Source organism: Medicago truncatula, chromosome 8, assembly GCF_003473485.1.
Source record: "Medicago truncatula cultivar Jemalong A17 chromosome 8, MtrunA17r5.0-ANR, whole genome shotgun sequence".
Classification (NCBI taxonomy): domain Eukaryota; kingdom Viridiplantae; phylum Streptophyta; class Magnoliopsida; order Fabales; family Fabaceae; genus Medicago; species Medicago truncatula.
In genome coordinates this window covers 29,064,162-29,083,062 of record NC_053049.1, presented here as the reverse complement: position 1 = coordinate 29,083,062, position 18,901 = coordinate 29,064,162, and the positions used below count along the sequence as shown (strand labels likewise).

Genomic DNA, 18,901 nt, shown 5'->3' with positions numbered 1-18,901 from the left:
GTTTATAAAAATTAACTAGATGTTATGCAGAAAATTATTGTTAACTTTGTAGAAAGTATGTAGTAGTATCTTCTTATCATCAATTAAAATATACAAACTAAAAATTGTAAACACAGTTACAATGCTAACTTTGAAAAATTAATCATGATTGAAATTAAACATAACCATTATTGAGGTTCAACAAAATCATGATTGAAAGCAGCCCTGAAAAGGGTGCATTTCTTTAATGGTGTTAACAATGGATTCAGGACTTAAAGTAGCATCAACTCTAAGTATTCCCTCAGACTCATCAATGTTAAGCAAATCTAACTGAGATTGCAGAAGTGATGCAGGCATGTAATGTTTTCCTTCTGCAGCCCTCTTATTTAATCGAGCGATTAGCACTTCAGCAGGAGCATCCAATAGAATGAAGTTAACAGCACTTGCATAACTCTGCAATCTATAATCAGGGTCGCCTGATCTAAGTATTTCTCTATACTGTTCCTTCAATGCAGAACAACCAAGAACCAAACCCTTTTTGTTAATCAAGAACTCTTTTATGGCATCTCTCAGTGATTCAAGCCATGGCATCCTGTCTTCATCTGTAAGTGGGATTCCCATCCTCATCTTTTCTGTTGTATTAAAAGAAATGAGGTTGAAACAAACAAAAAGATAATTAACCATCACAGAACTAAGAACCAAGGTTTCTCAAAGTCGAATACCATGATGAATTCACGTAGTCAAGACACATTAGTGACCGTTAGATCAAATTTGACGGTCCAAATTTCAGTTTGGTATTTTGGATTTTCAAGTAAATCAAATCTGCATTTTTTGTGAATTGTCCAATCTGAATCCACGGGTCACCAATATATTGACTACGTAAATGCAGAGATATCCCAACTTTCGAAAATCCATGGAAAAAGACAAGGAAATATTTCTTTACTGTAATGCAATTGTACATAGTCATATACACACACCTTTGTTTGATTGAGAATGAAAATCATCAGCATCAAGAAACTTATACTTAATCTCTTTTTCCAGCTTTTGACCAATTGTGCTGTTCAAAAAATATCCAACATATAAGTCATTTAACAGTGTTAAAATTTGGTTTGACAGGTTATTTGTCAAACATATCACCACAGATTTTAAAACAAAAAGAATAAATAAAAATACAATCACTTGCAGAAGCCATACTTAAGAATCATCATTTTTCTTTAATATATCCTAATAATTGTTGATAGTTGAAAAAAAAAAAAAAAACAATTGGCTTAAGCCATGAAAATAAATAAATAACATAACAAGAACAAAAACAAAAATAAAGTGGTTATGTTTGTTATCTAAGGTTTATTGATAGGATAGGCTGAATTGGACACTTACGTTTTCCCTGCACCGCTGACACCCATGATCACGACAATAACAGGACCTGTGAAAACAATAACATTTAAATAATAATTAATTAAAATTGCATACAAAAAAGAATATGCAGGTTGAGGAAGAGAAATTGTAAACCATTTACCGTTGTTGTTTGATGCCATGGGATGCACAGATTATATACGTTGTGTTTTGACTTTTCACTTCTGATCGAAATTGAACAATAGATATATAGAGAGAGTTAAGAATTAAAAACTGAAATGAGAAAAAATGTGACAAAAGAAGAAAGAAAGTAATTTGATATTAAATAAAAAATAAAAACTGAAATTTATTGAAATTATAATTTGTTTAATTAATTTTTTATTTAAATTACAAAAATATGAATATTCAATTAATTTTTTTTAACAAATTAAATATAATTTTATTGCAATGGTAGGTTTGACATTTAGATGTAATACGTTGCATATATTTACATAGTTTATCCAACATATATAATAGAATTATTTAATCACTCATAACTTTTAATAAAAACTTATATATAATTGAAATCATGGGTTTGAATGTTAGGATATTCATTTGAAATCCTGTTGCCTTTTTTTTTTGGTGGTGTAGAGAAACTGTTGCTGATGTAGCATATATGGTTACAAGTTAGTTTTCAGTTTTCCCTTCTAGGATGCTAGTTTTGGCCCTTGTAGGAGGGAGTGGTTCAGGAAAAAGCACAACTATATATCATAAACTGAGTGTTTCTATGAACTACTTCTGGTAAAATTCTATTAGATAGAAGTGATATAAAGGAATTTGATCCAAAATGCATGGCTTAGACATCAAATTGGACTAGTTAATCGTGCTTTGGACCTTTCAGATGCTCACTCTTTCATCAACAATCTTCCTGATGGATTAGATTTCCAGGTAATAAACCTTCCCGATGCTCACTCTTTCATCAACAATCTTCCTGACCAAACACTATAATTTCCATGCAAATCTTCACTCCAAATTACCCTATCATCTTTGTCAACCAATAGGAGGGGAACCGCAAGTATAGCTGCAGCCACGCCATTTGAAAACAGATGCTGGATTTTTGCTTCATCCCACCTCCTTTTTCCTTGCACCATCAAGTCACTTACCCTCAAATTACACTTCTTGCCTTTGAGGGGACTGCACCCCATTTGATTGACTCATCTGTAACCAAGGATCATGCATCACTCACACTCTTGTACCATCACCAATACACCATCTTGTTTTCAATAACCAAGGTGACCTCTATTTAAATGCAATGTTTCTAACAATTTTTTCTTAGTCTCTAGTCTAGTCTACTCTATCTGTAAAAAATTTTTGACCCTGGAAACTAGAGTAACCAAGGAAAATAATTATAAATTAGGAAGAAATGTGTTTTTCATCCCTATAAAATTCTTAAATTTTGGTGTTAGTTCCCATAAAAATTGCCTTCTTTGTCCTCCACATATTTTCTGTTAGTAAATTTAGTCTCAGTGACATAAACCTTGTTGCTTTTTTAATGATATGGCAATGATGACTCAGCAAAATACTAGAAGAAAAGTTATAGAGCTTGTATCTATGAAAACTTCAATTTTTGAGTTTAACTCTTGGGGGGACAAGTAAACAATGAAACTATACTATATTGTGACTAATAAGTGTGTACATGACAAGGGATGGAAAATACTTTTCATTAGCTAAAACGTTAATATTTGATAGTTGATTTTGCTTTAAGAGATACTAAATTTGTTTTGTAGGTTGGTGAGGGATACAATTAGCAGGGGGACAAAAGCAAAGGATTGCAATAAGATATCATGCTATAGTTAAAAATCCATCAGTCCTTTTATTAGACGAAGCACTTAGTGCTTTGAATGCAGAGTTTGAGAAAAGTATATAAGAACCTCTTGTTATAGTGTCATGATTGGTAGAACAACTTCGATAGCTATTGTTGAAGGAGGGAGCATTGTGGAAACTGGAATTCGTGATGAGCTCATTTCCAACTCAAACAGTGTATTATGCATCTCTTTCAAGGCCAACCTTTTCCAGGTGCTTCATTCTCTACCATAATTACAGTTAACATAATTGAAATTAAAGTTCTAAATTGCATTACGGTCACGTCAAGATTCTTGATTTAGAGAAGAATCAGTCGAAAGCGGCTTATGAAACCTTAATTAGGATTGCAGAGATGTGACTGTCTTGGAAGTGATATGGCATGAAAAATATTTATAAGCAAGGGCAATCCTCACCCAAAAATCCTAATTCACTTCTTACTTGTAGGAAACGAAGTACTATAGTACAATTCAGAACAAGATCACAAAATGTGGCATGATCTTGGCCCAGTAATGAAAAGCATCAAAAGAGCACTCAAATCACAGAACATCAGAGGCATCAAAAGTGACACCCCATTAGCCATGGATGTCTTACAATTAACATTACCAACGTCAAGCGGGACATTCCAATCCAACAAAAGAGACGGTGTGATAGCACCAATGCTCAAATTCTTTGACATGACCAACTCATTTTTCTCTATTGATGCATACCCATATTTCCCATGGTCACAGGACCCTCAACAGTATTCCCCTAGATTTTACTCTATTTAGGAGAGACTTTACCACAAGAGACCTTGGTAGGCTTAATCTACATAAACTTGTTAGACGAAATGCTTGATTCCCTCATCTTTGCCATGTCAAAACTCGGATACTCCAAGACATAAAAGAACCTGACGTGAACGTTTACAACGCAGCCACAAACAATCCCAATCTCATCCAAAGAATGACAACAAAACCACCAATCGAAACACCAATGTGCCCTGGTGTCCCCATACCCACCTTCATCTTCTCACCTTTCAACAAAAACCAAAAACCAGGTCCCGGGACACAGCAACACTGGGGTTATTACTACACAGACAGAACCCCAGTTTATGGTTTAGACCTTAACAGGAAGAAAGAAAAAACACATCACAGACTATGCACCATTACCAGCTCCAAAGAACAATGTGCCATACAAGGGTAAGGTATGGTGTATGGTTGCAGAAGGAGTAAATGAAGTGGAATTGGCAGCAGCTTTGTCATATGCTTGCAATGTAGGAAACATGATATGTGATACACTTACACTTTCACCTGGAATTTGAATGCTATGAACCAGTTTCAGTGCCAGATTATTCAAGTTAAGTTTTTGGCAGCTATTGGGCTAAGTTTCAAAGTAACAGAGCTACTTGCTACTACACAAACAACCAAAGACCCTAGTAAGTCTCTAATTTCATATCAAATACACAATTTCACGGTTATGACCAAGTATTTGGGTTCGAGTACTTAATGAGTTCCACCAAGAACAAATTCGGGAGAACCCAAGTTCAATTCTTGGTGGAACTTTACTAACCTCTCAAGAGACAGTTATCAGAAATCAAAGCAATGGTGATTAAGCTTCTGTATGTAATGATCTTTGGATTTCAAGAAATATACCAATTTGCTTTGAAATAATGTTATTAATCACAATGTATATCAAATTTTCCAAATGATACGATATACTTTTATGAATTAGGTTTAGGAACAGATCACAAAAAGAAATAATTGAACAAATCGAAACAAATTGAAGGAAAATTAGGGCTTAGAACAGCTAACAAAAAGAAATAATTGACCAAAAAACGATTAATTTCATTGATAGAGAGTATTAAGCAGAATTACAACATCACAAGATCCTTAAGAGAAATTCATAGAAATAGCAACGGTTATCTACAAAAAACCTAGACATTCTCACAACTCACGAACAACAAGATCAAGCACGCTCGCCACGGATACGCCTAGCAAGCTGAATATCCTTAGGCATGATAGTAACACGCTTAGCATGAATAGCGCAGAGGTTAGTATCCTCAAACAATCCAACAAGATAAGCCTCCGCCGCTTCTTGCAGCGCCGACACAGCAGAGCTCTGAAAACGGAGATCCGTCTTGAAATCCTGAGCAATCTCACGAACAAGACGCTGGAAAGGAAGTTTGCGAATGAGAAGTTCGGTGCTCTTCTGGTACTTGCGGATCTCACGGAGTGCGACGGTTCCTGGCCTGAAACGGTGTGGCTTCTTCACTCCGCCGGTCGCCGGAGCGGATTTCCGAGCGGCTTTTGTTGCGAGCTGCTTCCTTGGTGCTTTGCCGCCGGTGGACTTGCGTGCAGTTTGCTTAGTACGTGCCATTGCTGAAAGATAATAACTGAAAAAACTGTTTCTACTGGAAAATAGTTTGTTATTGTTACTGTGATTTGAGATTGAGAGAGTGATGATGTGGTTGAAGAGATGAAAGGGGTGAGTTATAAAGTGATGATTTTGTGAAGGTTTTGAAATTTGTGAAGAGGGTGAATGGGTTGTGCCTGTGGCCGTTGATTATTGGTTTAATCGACGGGTGTCGTGTGTTTGGAGTTGTTGAGACATTCGGATCGGTGACGTGTCGTGTATGAGGATCGTTGATCTTGTAGTTATGGAAGGTGGAGATTGAATTTGGGAGAGTCACGCGGATCGATCTATTCTTTAGTGGGGAAATGAAAATATGAAAATTCAGAAAGGGAAATTCATTCATCTTTTGGCGGGTTCTGAATACGATCCAAACTATTTGCTTCAACTCCATCTTCTATTAACCAAATCAAATAAATTATTCTAACAAATATTTTAATTTTTTATTAACTATTTGTCCTAACTTTTTTTAAAAATATTTGTCCTAAATTTAATAAATAAATTCATTTTTTTACTGTAACGTTATTTATAATTAAACTATTAAAATAATCATAAAAAATGTTTTAGGGGACATCATTGGAGTAAAATTGCATTGAAGCTTATAAATGTTAGGGAATAGAAATTAAGGATTTCATATCGTTAAGGAGAGATTGAAAATTTAGGGTTTCAAATTTATAGAAATTGGGGAGTAATGTCATAGATCCGTTGGTCATGAACAGTAAAAAAAATTCAATGCTAAAACATTTTGATAAAAAATCATCCTTGCTTACGTGTCAGCTGACATTGAAGTCTGCATCACATGACAATGTTGTTATCGATCCAAGTCGACTCATGGATCAAATTGATTGAACATTATAAGAATGAGGGAATTTTTACCTTCAATTAATTTGAGGATAAAATTGATTGATTAGTCAAAATTCAAAGACAAACATATGTGTCGCGTAACACCCTAAACCCCTTGTGTAATAAATCATGCAAATCTTTATCTTTATCTTTATCTTTTTTATAAACATCTCTTACTCTTACACAAATATTATAGTAGACATGACATCTTAAATTTTTTCTCACTAATTCACAGTTGTTCTCATTTAATATCATTGACATTTACACATCAAGTTTTTCTTTTTTTGGTTACAATGCTAAAAAAACAAGACGGGAAAAAGCAGGAAAAGAAAAAGCAAAAGGAGACTAAGGTCTCAAGAACAAAGTTCCGAGAGCGTCATTCCTCAACAAGGGGCGAAGATCATCAGGAGGAGTCGAATGGAGCAAAAGGATGTCATCTGTGCTAGCACCTAGCTTTGCCAGAAAATATGCACAATAATTCCCTTCGCGGATAGTGTGATGGAGCGAACAATTCATTTGAGAAAGCTTGTCTTTAATGTCTTGTATGAGAACAGCGTGGACGTGATACTTCGAAGAGTTACCGGCAATGAGGTTGAGAGAAATCAGTGAATCGAAATAACAAACCAACTCTTGAAATCCCATATCTTGAGCCACAGTGATGCCGTGAAGGATGGCAGTCAGTTCTGCTTCTAAGATGTCAGCAGTAGGAGGAAGGAATCCCGAGAATCCAATCAGATAAAATCCTGCACTATTGTGGATTAACCCATCGAACCCTGTCCTTGCTGGGGTACCAATACAACTGCCATCGACGTTGAGGATAGTACAAGCAAAGTTACCGTTATTCCATTTTATATGTCTGACAGAAGGAGCAGTTGGAGCAGGCTTACAGAAGCAGATTTTGATATCTTTTATAGCATTATAAATGTGCAATGTCAACCTATGGAGAGGAATGGCCTCGTCATTCAAACAAATGGCGTTGCGTTGTCTCCAGACCCACCACAAACCAACTACGAACAGGATGGTGCGCGAGCTGTTCAGACAGTCCCTTAACCAATCTCTGATACATGCAGCCAAGAAGAAAGATGGCTCTATGAATCCAAGTTGATGCCAAATAATAGTGGAGTAGTTGTAGTCGCGTAAGCAGCGGAACACGGTTTCATCAGAGACGCCACAACGAGTGCAAGTTGGAGAAGGAGTAACATTCTTGTGATGAAACAGCAATAGAGTAGGAATTGAATTCTGACATGCCAGTCAGGCACAGATGCAAGTAGAGGGTTTTGGGGTCAGCTGACCCCACTCTTTGTCAATTTTTTAAACCAATAATACCATCTTTTTATATGTTTGACCCCACTATAATATTCTTCTTTAAGAAAACCCCGCTTTAATTTTTTAGGTTGCTCACACATAACTCAATTTATACACTTGAGACAAACAATATAAACTATTATATTATATTTGTTAAAAATAGTAGTACTACATTTACTTTATACATTGAAAAAAATATTAAAAGAAAATTAGTGGTCACAAACTCACTAGAAGATGAAAAGTTAATGTGCAGATTGGCCTAGCATTAGTATTTTATAATTATACCAAACAAAAAAAAAAGATGAAAAGTTAAGTGCTGTGTGGCGTGCGTGTGCAATTGCAACTTGCAAAATTGCAAAAACCTTCTGTTACATAGCTGAGCGATTCTCTTCTGGTTTCACACCACACCACTATTGTTGTTATTTTGTAGCAATTCACTTCCAATTCCACATCATGTCACCACACCACCAGTATAAGTAGTGATTCACTTCCAGTTCCACACTACTATTGTTGCAAAAACCTTATGTTTCTGTTGTTGTTGCTTTGTTAATAAACAATAATTCCATGTAAGTTGTTACCTTTATTCTTATTTTTGTCTTCTAGTTCTACTATATTATTGAGATCTATTTTTTTCCCCAATTTTTGACTTATACTGTATTATTAGGTTTAGTATTTTTGCCCCAATTTTTATTATGTCTCACTTGTGCTTGTATTGGAATCAAGTAATTAATTAGTTATATTATTTGAATATGCTAGAAATGGAAAGGTACTACAAAAGAACATCAGAGTCTCAAGAAGTTAATGAAGTGGAAACTACACCAACACCAACACATGAACAACCAGGGCCATCATTCAAAAACGGATTTCTAGAGGTTGATTTGGAAAATCTTCCAGCTGATCCTGGAGAAAGGAAACAATTGTCATGTTATCATCCAAATGACAGAGATGAAATTCGAAGAGCTTATTTAGCAAAAGGGCCTTGTCAACCAAAGGAACATAATTTCCCGCAACGACCATTTGGGACTTTTCTTCGTAAGTTTAATCCTGATTGGTTTCTTGAATTCGGTAGTTGGTTGGAATATAGTGTGTCAAAAGATGATGTGTTTTGCTTATGTTGTTATCTTATGAGATTTGAGATTGGTGAAAACAAAGGTTGGGATGCATTTTTCACCGAGGGATTTTCAAATTGGAAAAAGAAAGATAGACTCAATATCCAATGGTGTATTTACTTTTGAAGTTAGCATTACTTTTACCTGTGGCTACTGCAACTGTTGAAAGGAGTTTCTCTGCTATGAAATTTGTGAAGAATCAAATGCGCAAACGTATGGGAGATCAGTTTTTGAATGGTTGCTTGGTAACATACATTGAGAGTGATATATTTGATAGTGTTGAAAATGAAAAAATCTTGCAACGCTTTCAAAATATGACGTCATGAAGAGGGAAATTGTAATTCTTCGCGTCTTTAGTTTTTTGATATAGTCATATCCTTTTTGTAATTTTCACTATTTTGCTTAATGGTAATGACTTCATCATTTTAATGGTTATGATTTTATATATTTTTGTTTAAATATTTATGATAAACGATCTTGACCCCGCTTTCTGAAATTTCTGGATCCGTCCCTGATGCCAGCCATATTAAGAACTTATATTTTTCTGGAATTTTTTGTCTTCCAAATCCATGACCAGGAGATGGTGGTAGCTTGAGATTCTTGAAGGGAGAGCAGCCAGTTATAGCCGCTTTTGGTAGAATAAACTCCATTTTTATTGTGGTGCCAAATGAAAGCATCATCAATTGCGGCGTTGAACCTGATGTTGTTGTTGTTGATGAAATCAGACACGACAAGAGGGAGGGAGGTGTACAACGATTGTGATCTCTGGCCATTTGTTGTTATAACTTCCTTGACGGAGCCAGTTAATCTGCATGTAATATGCTGGAATGGAGGAGAGGATAGAGGAAGCAAGAGCCAATCTACCTGGCCTATTGGGAAGTTTATTTTTCCAAGAGGCGAGTCTTGTCTGCATTTTCTCAATGATAAAATTAAAATCACTTTTTTTTTTGGGCGCCCTTTGAGGATCGGGAAGCCCAAATATTTATCAAGAGGTAAGAGTAGCGATTTTTTGATGAGGAATACGTGAAGAGTAAAAAGCTCTTGATTTGGAGAGATTAATCTTGAGGCAAGAAGCCTGACTGAATCTATCAAAAAGCTCCTTGGTGAAGCGGAGTTGAGAATTCTTCGCTTTGGAGAAAAGAAGGACGTCATCCGCAAACAGGAGATGAGATATGTGGGGGCTGGTTGTAGACAAACGGATAGGATCCCATTCACCTTGAAGGACGACTTTGTTGATGGCCAGAGAAAGTTTCTCCATACAAAGAATGAAGAGGTAGGGAGACAATGGGTCACCTTGTCGGAGGCCATGAGTAGGCTTGAAGGGGGGCAATTTGTTACCATTTCAAAGGATGGTGAAGGTAGATGAAGTGACGCAATGCATGATGAGTTTGATGGCGGCGTCAGGAAATCCGAAATCATGAAGACAAGTATTAAGAAACTCCCAGTTAACATTGTCAAATGCTTTCTCAAGATCAAGCTTGAAAGCAACATAGCCTTTCTTCCTCTTAGATTTCCTCATAAAGTGAGCAATTTCCTGCAAAACAAAAGAGTTGTCATAAGTGCCCCTACCTGGCAGAAAACTGATTTGGTAGGGACCAATAATATTGTTAAGGATCGGTCTGAGGCGATGGACAAGGACTTTGGTGATGATTTTATAGGTTATGTTGCAGAGGCTGAAGTCTTTATAGGTTTTAGGAGGGTCAAGTTTAGGGATAAGGGCTACGAGCGTATCAGCTATGGAAGGGTCGAAAGAGCCTTAAACAAGTTGAAAAATGTCTTCAATCTCATTTACTATATTAGAAAGCAAATCATGCGTTTTTTAATTTTTTACTTTTACTATTGAGAAAGGATCCGTGTTTTAATCGAGTATGGTAGAATCACGGGTTTAATGATTTATCATCAATCCGAAATTTGAATCAAACAAAAAATTCTTTTCCTATATGTATTGTCAGTGTTTCATCATTTTCATTTATATCTTCGATTATTTTTGTTTGTTTTAGCATCGTTTGTTCACAATCATTTTTTCATGGCACCAAATTCAAACGACATCAAAGATAATCTCTGTCAAAAAACTGTAGAGTATAATTTGTATATGTGTCATCCACCATATAAATTAGGATGTATTAAAACTCAAAATATTCATGTATTGGCTTAGGTGGGCCGTGGGCACTGAACAACTTGAAAAGGGGCAGAAAATCTAGGACTCGCAATCTCAAATAATCTCATTTACTATTTCTGCAACATATCTTGTAGAGTGTTTGAAAATCAGTTGAAAACAGACATAAACTTAAATAAATTAATTTAATCAGACCTTATATAGTGGTTGTTGCAGAACTTAACTTGGTTTTTACATTAGGTGCCCAAGTTAACGTTCAAACAACATTTTTTAGAATTTTTTTGATGAATAATACCAGATAGCTACTGTGAGAGGTTTCAATTGTGGTATAGTTCATTCTCTAAGAAGCATTCAACTTCCTTTTCAAAGTATTAAAACAAAGCTACTAGATATATTATCTCGAATTCCAATTGATACACGTAAAGTTTAAAGGTTGCACCAAATAAAATACATTGAATAACATATGAATGAATGGTTTTGAGTAAGAATCAAGATGAATTTATTTTCATAAATCAAAAAGAGGTATGTTGAAACCTTGAGAATCATACATGGAGTATAAGTAAATCAACAAAGGAATAGATGAAAATTTTCTCAAGAAAATAATTGTTACATCCTTGAGTACTTATATAGCCAGTTAGACCAACTAACTCCTAACTAATTTAACTAATGTAACTAACTAACATACTTTGCTCTATTCTTTCTCTTAAATTCCCATTGCAATTCTTTCTCTATAATCAACTTCAATCTCATTCATTCCATTATAACCATGACGGACTTAGACCCAGTAATTAACATTGTTATGCCATACATAACTGATCCCATATCGTTGTCACCAACTCCAAAACTTGGTGATTTTGTGAGGAGAGAAAACCAAACAAAAGTTTGTTTAACATGGATTTTGGTGAGTGACTGTTTGTTTTGAACCATGTAAGGAGAAAACAGGAACACAGTCTGCAGATGAGATTCCAACAAGAAGGACATTTAGAAATGGTGCTTGGCTGATGAGATGATTTTCAGGCGAGAGCAACTTTGTGACAAAAATAATCGTGTGTTCCTGCAAACCAATTTGATTGCTGCAGGCATTCACATAGCAAGGCCAAAAGTTACCAGCATCACCGTCTTGACATTCCGATATAATGCTCAGTTTTACCGAATCCACCCATTCCCAAGGTTGTTGCTCCACATAGTTGTGGCCGATCTTGGTGATTTTGTGAGGAGGCCAAACCAAACCAAAGTTTGTTTGACATAGATTTTGGTGAGTGATTGTGTTTGTTTTGACTTTTGAACCAAGACAGGAGCTTTGACTGTGATAATATGCTCTTTGAACATATATGTGAGTTGAGTTGAGACAAGAGAATGAAAACCAACAATAATTAAGTGAATGAATGAGAAAGAGGAGAGGATATGAGTGAGTTAAATAATGGGATGAAGGAGGGAATGTTTGGTGTGAGATGAGTGTGGTTGAATTCCCACCTACCCAACTTCCTTAGCTTAATCATTAGGCCCCACACTGTAATCATATTATGCAAATTAAAGCAAACCAATTAACCTCATTCATCATGAAAAGGACCCATCACATTGACATCAGCATCTTTTGAACATTTTCACAAATAAAGGGAGGTTCAGTTCAAGGCTAAACACTGTTATTTTTAATGATTTCAATCTAATAGTGCCTTCAGGAAGAGTTTTGCCTTGGTGGGGCATAATGGTTATGGTAACAGCTCAATAATTTATTGGTGGAAGTATGTTTGAACAACTTATGTTCAACTTCTCTTATTCCATTAGTACATACATGATAAATAGAACAATATAGGATAATCTTTCAATAAGAATAAGGCTAGGTTAGACTCCTATGTGCATGTATTATAGAAAAGTCTCATTGGCTGCATACATGTGTTTGTAATGTTAATGAGCTAGTAGTCACTATCATGGTTCTGAATTGTGGTTATGTGTAATGTTAATGAACTTGATGTTGCAGCAAAATGCGAGCAAATGCAACCGCAATTGCTGTTGTGAAGTCGTTGTAGAGACCTCTAAAACATTTATATTGCATCTTCAATAGCAGTTGCTGCAATTTAGAACTTCTCTGAGCATTGACTCATTGACTACATGTATGTGTGTGTAATGTGTGTGAGCTAGTATTCACCAAATGGTTCTAAATTATGGTCGTGATTGTGGTTATGCTGCAAATCTTGATGTTTTGGTGCAGCTGCAATACCGTTGAAGAGATATCTTAAATCTTAAGATATTGTAGGTATAATTGCTGTTGCGGACTGCAATTTAGAATTATGGTAACCAATAATGTAAAACATTCTTGTAACAATGGCACATCAAATGTTTACATGAAAAAGACATCATGGAAATGAATTTGAAATCCCTAAGGAAGCATATAGGTCTTGTGCAATAAGAACCAACATTATTTGCAACATCAGTTTTCAAAAACATTCTTTATGGAAAAGAAGAATTTGAATCAGAAGTGATTAAAGTTGCTAAACTAGCCAATGTTCATGATTAGATTGGTGCACTTCTTGAAGGGTACTCAACAAAAGCAGGTGAGAGACTAGTTGAACACTCTAGTAGCCAAAAACAAAGGGTAGCCATTGTAAGAGCTGTTTTGAGAAACCACCAAATATTATCGTAAGAAATGTTTAGAGAGTACAAATAGAGTTTATTTCAAATTAGCCAGCCTACAAACTACTTTAATATTCTAGATGACATAACAAAATAACTAGCACAATTTTTAGTATTTGCTTCCACCGTTAAATGAAATGATTTTGTAAGTACATGTTTGGTATCACGGTGAGTTTATCAAAATCACGGTGAGACATAATGATTTTGTCAAACTCACCATAATACCAAACATGAACTAACTATAACACATGATTGAACCGGATAATTCAGTTTTAGTACTATTTGGATTGGATTAGATTCACTAAATCTACTTTTAGCACTTTCCCTTGGATGATACCACGTTATGAAAATTTTGCTATGATAAATTTAGGGGATTAAAAAGTTAGCTAGGAATTGACATAGTTTAGTTAGTAGAAGAGGTTAGACTCCTACAAAATGATGAACAAAGTTTGAATCACAAAGAACTTATGAAAATAAGCTGAAATCAACTTATAAACATGCCATAAGTAGTTTCCGTAAAATAGCATAAATAATTTCTCAATGGTTTATACCTATTCGATAAGTTCAAATAATTCAACTCATGCAAACTATTGTTATCAATAATAAAAAACCAAAATTCTAAACTTGGTTCACCGATTATCAAAGATTAGTAAAAAAAAAAAAGAATTTTAAGAGGTCGGAGGCTAACCTGCCTTACTCGTCCCTTTTTTGACAGACTTATCGTAACATTTCAATTCAAGGAAATTGGCTTAACACCTACACTTAAAGATGGTTGTTCAATATACACCTCAAAATTGTTCGATTGAAAAAAGTCGATCAAAAGTTACTACCTATTTTGATTTTATACACACAAAAAATGACAAAGAGTTACAATGTATCGAGCAAAATTGAAATATATATTCAACAATTTGACAATTTAACATCTATTTTATTTTTCCTTTCAAAAAAAAAACATCTTTTTTATTTTTTATTTTGTGATTTCGTTGTCTTAGTGCGATGTTGGTTTATTCGTCGACTTTGTGCATTGTTGTTTGTTTTCTTGTTTCGTTCGGATATTTGTTCGATTCAGATTGTCAGATCAGCTTCAATCTGCATATCTAATCAATTACTTTAGCATGATCCACGTTGCAGATCCGGATACATGAGTATTCTAGAGACTTAAATATAGACTTTTGTACTTCGTCGTTCTATGGTATTAACATGGAGGCTATGAGCTTATTCGCATATTCATCACTTTTATTTTTAGCGAATTTATATTGTATCAACGTGCTATTTCAATTATTTGAATGAATCAATATCACCTATTCATATTTTTTTTTGGTAAAAAAAATAAAAATACATGTTGTTAATACGGGTGGACCATGAGTCCGATTTCAACCCGTAATTTATTCCCCGTGATAATAATAATAAAAGGGAAATTGAACAAGAACAAGAAAAAAATAAATACTGTAAAAAAGAAATAAAACCCTATATAAATAAATGGGAAACCCCTCACTCCCTTCACTCGTATTCTCACAGCAACCCGAGAAACGATTTTGGATTTAGGTTTTCGCTCTCTCTATCGCCGATTGAAATCATTCAATCTCCTCCTCCGATTTAGGGTTCCGCCGATGACTTTTTCCCCCAAAATTGAATCATCGTTTTCATCTGTTCGTCACCGTTCATACTTTATGAACCTTGGCAAGCTTTGGTGTTCCTTCAAAAACTTCTTTCGTCACTGGACTTGATCACTAGGGTTTCACTTTTCTCTCTCTTCAATCTCTCTCTCTTTCTGCTTTTACAATCAATTTTCTCTCTTTCGATTTCATAGTAACACACTTGTTCACGTTATTGTAATCGTTTTCTGAGTTACGAGGTTTCGATCAATTTTTTTTCCGACTGAGGTTGTTTGTTCGCTACGACAACAAACAACCTCGGTGTTGGATTCTGTAATTTTGTTATTGATTTGATTTGATTCGATGGCTATACCGAAATTGGTTCCGGGGTTTCGATTCTCTCCAACTGGAGTTGAATTGATCAAATATTTCCTCAAAAGGAAAGTGATGGGGAAAAAGTTTCTTAACGATGTCATTGCTGAACTTGACATATACAAATACGCACCTTGGGATCTCCCAGGTAGTTAATTTCACAAATTTCGTATCATAGATTAATTTCTAAATGTGCTGTTATAATAAAGTTTTGTTTTTTTTGTTTGTTTTTTCAGATTTATCTTATCTCCAAAATGGGGATTTAGAATGGTATTTCTTCTGTCCCATTGAGAAGAAGTATGGAAATGGGTCGAGGATGAATCGAGCTACGGAAATAGGGTTTTGGAAAGCTACTGGTAAGGATAGAGCTGTTCAACAGAATAATCAAACTGTGGGGATGATTAAAACACTGATATTTCATACTGGAAAAGCACCTCGTGGGGATCGTACTGATTGGGTTATGCACGAGTATAGGCTTGAAGATAAGGACCTAGCTGATAAAGGAATTGTTCAGGTGTGTGTTCATTTATTTGCTATATAATCTGTATTATGTGCTTTATTAGCGAGACAGATATGTGTAAGTTAGCATTTTGATATGTGCCAGTTTTGTAGTTGTTGTACCTTTGATTGTGGATCCACATAAATATTGTACCCTTAGTGTTGATGCTATTGGCATCTATTTTTTAACTGTGTAGACTGTAGTAGATAGTATAATACATTAATCTGTTTTTTATGCATAGATATTACATTAGCTTTTATGTCTCCACCTACTATGTCACTAATGGCATTGACCTCCTCTGAATGCGAGGGTTGCATTTTAAAGTCTGAACTGTGGAGTTCTCATTGACTGCAATTTAGTTCATGATAATTTTGCATGCACATGTATAGGCGAATCCTTGAAATAGAAACATGTTATTTCATTGGATTAGTTCATATCAATGAATCGTTGATTCTCCTTACCTTATAAAGTGCATAATTTACTTTTGTTGAATCCTTGAAATAGAATATGTTATTCATGTTTTGACTAACACCCAAAATGAGATTTTCTGTTTTTACATGATGAAGTTGGTACCCCTTCTTGCATATTTTAATCATTTGATTGATAATTTTTCTGTCATGTTCTCAACGTGAATACATTTTAACAAGCTCTTTTGGTTTGTCTTTTTAAATCACAGGATTCCTACGTAATCTGTAAGGTATTTCAAAAGGAAGGTCCTGGTCCCAGGAATGGTGCACAATATGGGAGACCATTTAATGAGGAAGACTGGAGTGATGATGAAGTAGGAACACCGTTTGCTGAGCCGGCTGCACTAGCTCCCACTTTGCCTGTGACATCTAATAGTTTTGTTCTAAATGACCAGAATCTCCATGCTATTGGATATAATGGTTCAATATCCATGCCATGTCAATCCGGATTGGTGCCTTCTCCCGATCCAGCAAATTCATGTCAAACAGGATTACCGCCTTCTCCTGACCCTGCAAATTCATCTCAAATAGGATTGACGCCTTCTCCAGATCCTGTGAATTCATGTCAAACAGGATTTATGTCGTCTCCCGACCCTTCAAATGCATGTCACATAGGATTTATGTCGTCTCCTGACCCTTCAAATTCATGTCAAACAGGGTATATGCCGTATCCTGATTCTGCAAATGAATGTCAAATAGGATTTATGTCTCCCGACCCTGCAAATTCACATCAAACAGGATTGGTGCTGTCTCCCCCTGACCCTGTAAATTCACATCTAACAGGTTTGGTGCCTTCTCCCGACCCTGTGGATAATTCATATCTAGAAAATCAAGCTGTTAATACTGATAACATTTTATCAATGCTTGATATGTTCAACGACAACGACATATTGCCTGAGGTATGTTTATTTGTTTCTTCGACCTGCTTGTGTGTGTGTTTTTTTTGTTTGTTTTGGGAACAGTATGATGTTTCTTTTTTATGTCTGGTTTTAGTGTTTTCTACTCTTGCAGGCTTTAGTGTTTTAGTTATCCCCTGCAGTTTGCTAAATGATTGTGATGTATATAGTTATTCTTGATTTCTTGAAGGTTAACTGAATGCCGACATTATTTTGGCCAGGAAAACATTGCTGAAGGTGCACTATCAACCGACTTTTTTGATGGTTTGGGAGACCTGGATTGCCTGGGACCTGTTGGCCAGAATGCTGACTTTAGCACATACGGTATGGCTTCTACGGGTGATGACTACTTGGATTTCATGGAGTTGATTGATCTAGACTCCGAGATGTTCTGGCAGAGTGCTGCTGAACCTAAGTTGGACCCAAAATAAAGAATTTTCATTGGTCCTTTTGGCATGATATTTTCTGACGACTGAGCGTCGGACTTAATACTTTGGCACTATTGCTGCAGTGCTGGCCAGAAGGTGATTCGGTCATTGGCACATAGACACATTGTTTGAATTTGTCTGCCTTTATATATATTTTAGTGGTTAATAAATAACTGAAGTAAGTAATGTATTATTGTGATTTGGGTGCCTTTCCTTTGATAATTGTCTCAGAAAATCGTGAATGGACACGCTCTTGGTGGCTCAAGATCAATGATTTATAGGTGGCATTTAACATGGGAAAGCCTAAAACTTTTCCACCATGGGAAAGTTCACTTTAACCATTTGATTAATTGAAAGAGCACAATATTATCCTACCCTTCCAACACTAGATTATTTCTTTCACACACTCCACCACCCTTCTCTCCTCCCCACCACCAGCAACACACACACCCTTCTCTCTCCTTCACACTCTTCTCCCTTCCTTGTTAATGCTTTTCTCAATTCCTTTCTCTTGAAACGTTCCTTTTCTATCATCCTCCAGCTGCATCACTCTTCTCTAGCTGAAAAACCATCACTGATTCATTGTGGGTGGTTTTCCCACTCAACGATGCTGGTGATTCTCCGTGAATCTAGTACTTGAGTCAATAACATACATCAATCGTTAGATCTCATGCATGTTGTTTGGGTTTCCCTTGGGAAATTTGATCTTAATTTGATACCTTAATTAGAATTTGATACATCTGATACATTTTTTTGAAGGATTACAAGTTAGTTTTTTAAATACTTGAATGTTTGTTTAATGTAAGAAAAATTATAAATTAAGTTTTATAGAATGAAATTACTAGCACTTATAAACAAGATTAAGAGTTCTCAGCATGAAATTTATTGTCACTTATATATTCTCCCTCATTCTCTCTACTGATTGCTCTTTGCATGCTTGAATTGTCATGTAGTTCAACACGTCATTAATTTTTTTTACTCAATAACTTGCCAGTGGTTTCAACCATTTATTATTTTTTGTTTTTGACTAAAAAATACAGCTTTTCACCTTTCTGTGTACTTCAACCTACCAACCACCATC

General features: G+C 35.4%; 4 protein-coding genes and 1 long non-coding RNA gene across 5 annotated transcripts; 2 read left to right on the top strand and 3 right to left on the bottom strand.

Moving 5' to 3' along the window:
• Positions 1 to 63: 63 nt before the first annotated feature.
• LOC11445286 (gluconokinase) lies at positions 64 to 1,616 on the bottom strand. The gene is made up of 4 exons (XM_003628640.4): positions 1,496 to 1,616; positions 1,357 to 1,402; positions 957 to 1,036; positions 64 to 611 (listed from the first exon to the last, which is right to left on the bottom strand). Exons 1-4 carry the CDS (start codon positions 1,512 to 1,514, stop codon positions 187 to 189), a joined length of 570 nt encoding a protein of 189 aa, XP_003628688.1. The 5' UTR covers positions 1,515 to 1,616; the 3' UTR covers positions 64 to 186.
• Positions 1,617 to 1,957: 341 nt separating this feature from the next.
• Positions 1,958 to 4,817, top strand: LOC120577660 (uncharacterized). The gene is made up of 3 exons (XR_005643629.1): positions 1,958 to 2,603; positions 3,099 to 3,387; positions 3,619 to 4,817. It is a non-coding gene; the product is annotated as an uncharacterized lncRNA (long non-coding RNA).
• A 156-nt stretch (positions 4,818 to 4,973) lies between these two features.
• On the bottom strand, positions 4,974 to 5,646 carry LOC11437960 (histone H3.2). The gene has a single exon (XM_003628643.4). The coding sequence runs from the start codon at positions 5,524 to 5,526 to the stop codon at positions 5,116 to 5,118; it is 411 nt and encodes a 136-aa protein (XP_003628691.1). The 5' UTR covers positions 5,527 to 5,646; the 3' UTR covers positions 4,974 to 5,115.
• A 1,101-nt stretch (positions 5,647 to 6,747) lies between these two features.
• Positions 6,748 to 7,731, bottom strand: LOC112417397 (uncharacterized). Its single transcript, XM_024773030.1, has 2 exons — positions 7,720 to 7,731; positions 6,748 to 7,641 (listed from the first exon to the last, which is right to left on the bottom strand). The coding sequence occupies exons 1-2, from the start codon at positions 7,729 to 7,731 to the stop codon at positions 6,748 to 6,750; spliced, it is 906 nt and encodes a 301-aa protein (XP_024628798.1).
• Positions 7,732 to 15,048: 7,317 nt separating this feature from the next.
• Positions 15,049 to 18,085, top strand: LOC11423684 (NAC domain-containing protein 82). The gene is made up of 4 exons (XM_039828812.1): positions 15,049 to 15,678; positions 15,767 to 16,044; positions 16,706 to 17,395; positions 17,614 to 18,085. The coding sequence occupies exons 1-4, from the start codon at positions 15,522 to 15,524 to the stop codon at positions 17,821 to 17,823; spliced, it is 1,335 nt and encodes a 444-aa protein (XP_039684746.1). The 5' UTR covers positions 15,049 to 15,521; the 3' UTR covers positions 17,824 to 18,085.
• The last annotated feature ends 816 nt before the right edge of the window (positions 18,086 to 18,901 follow it).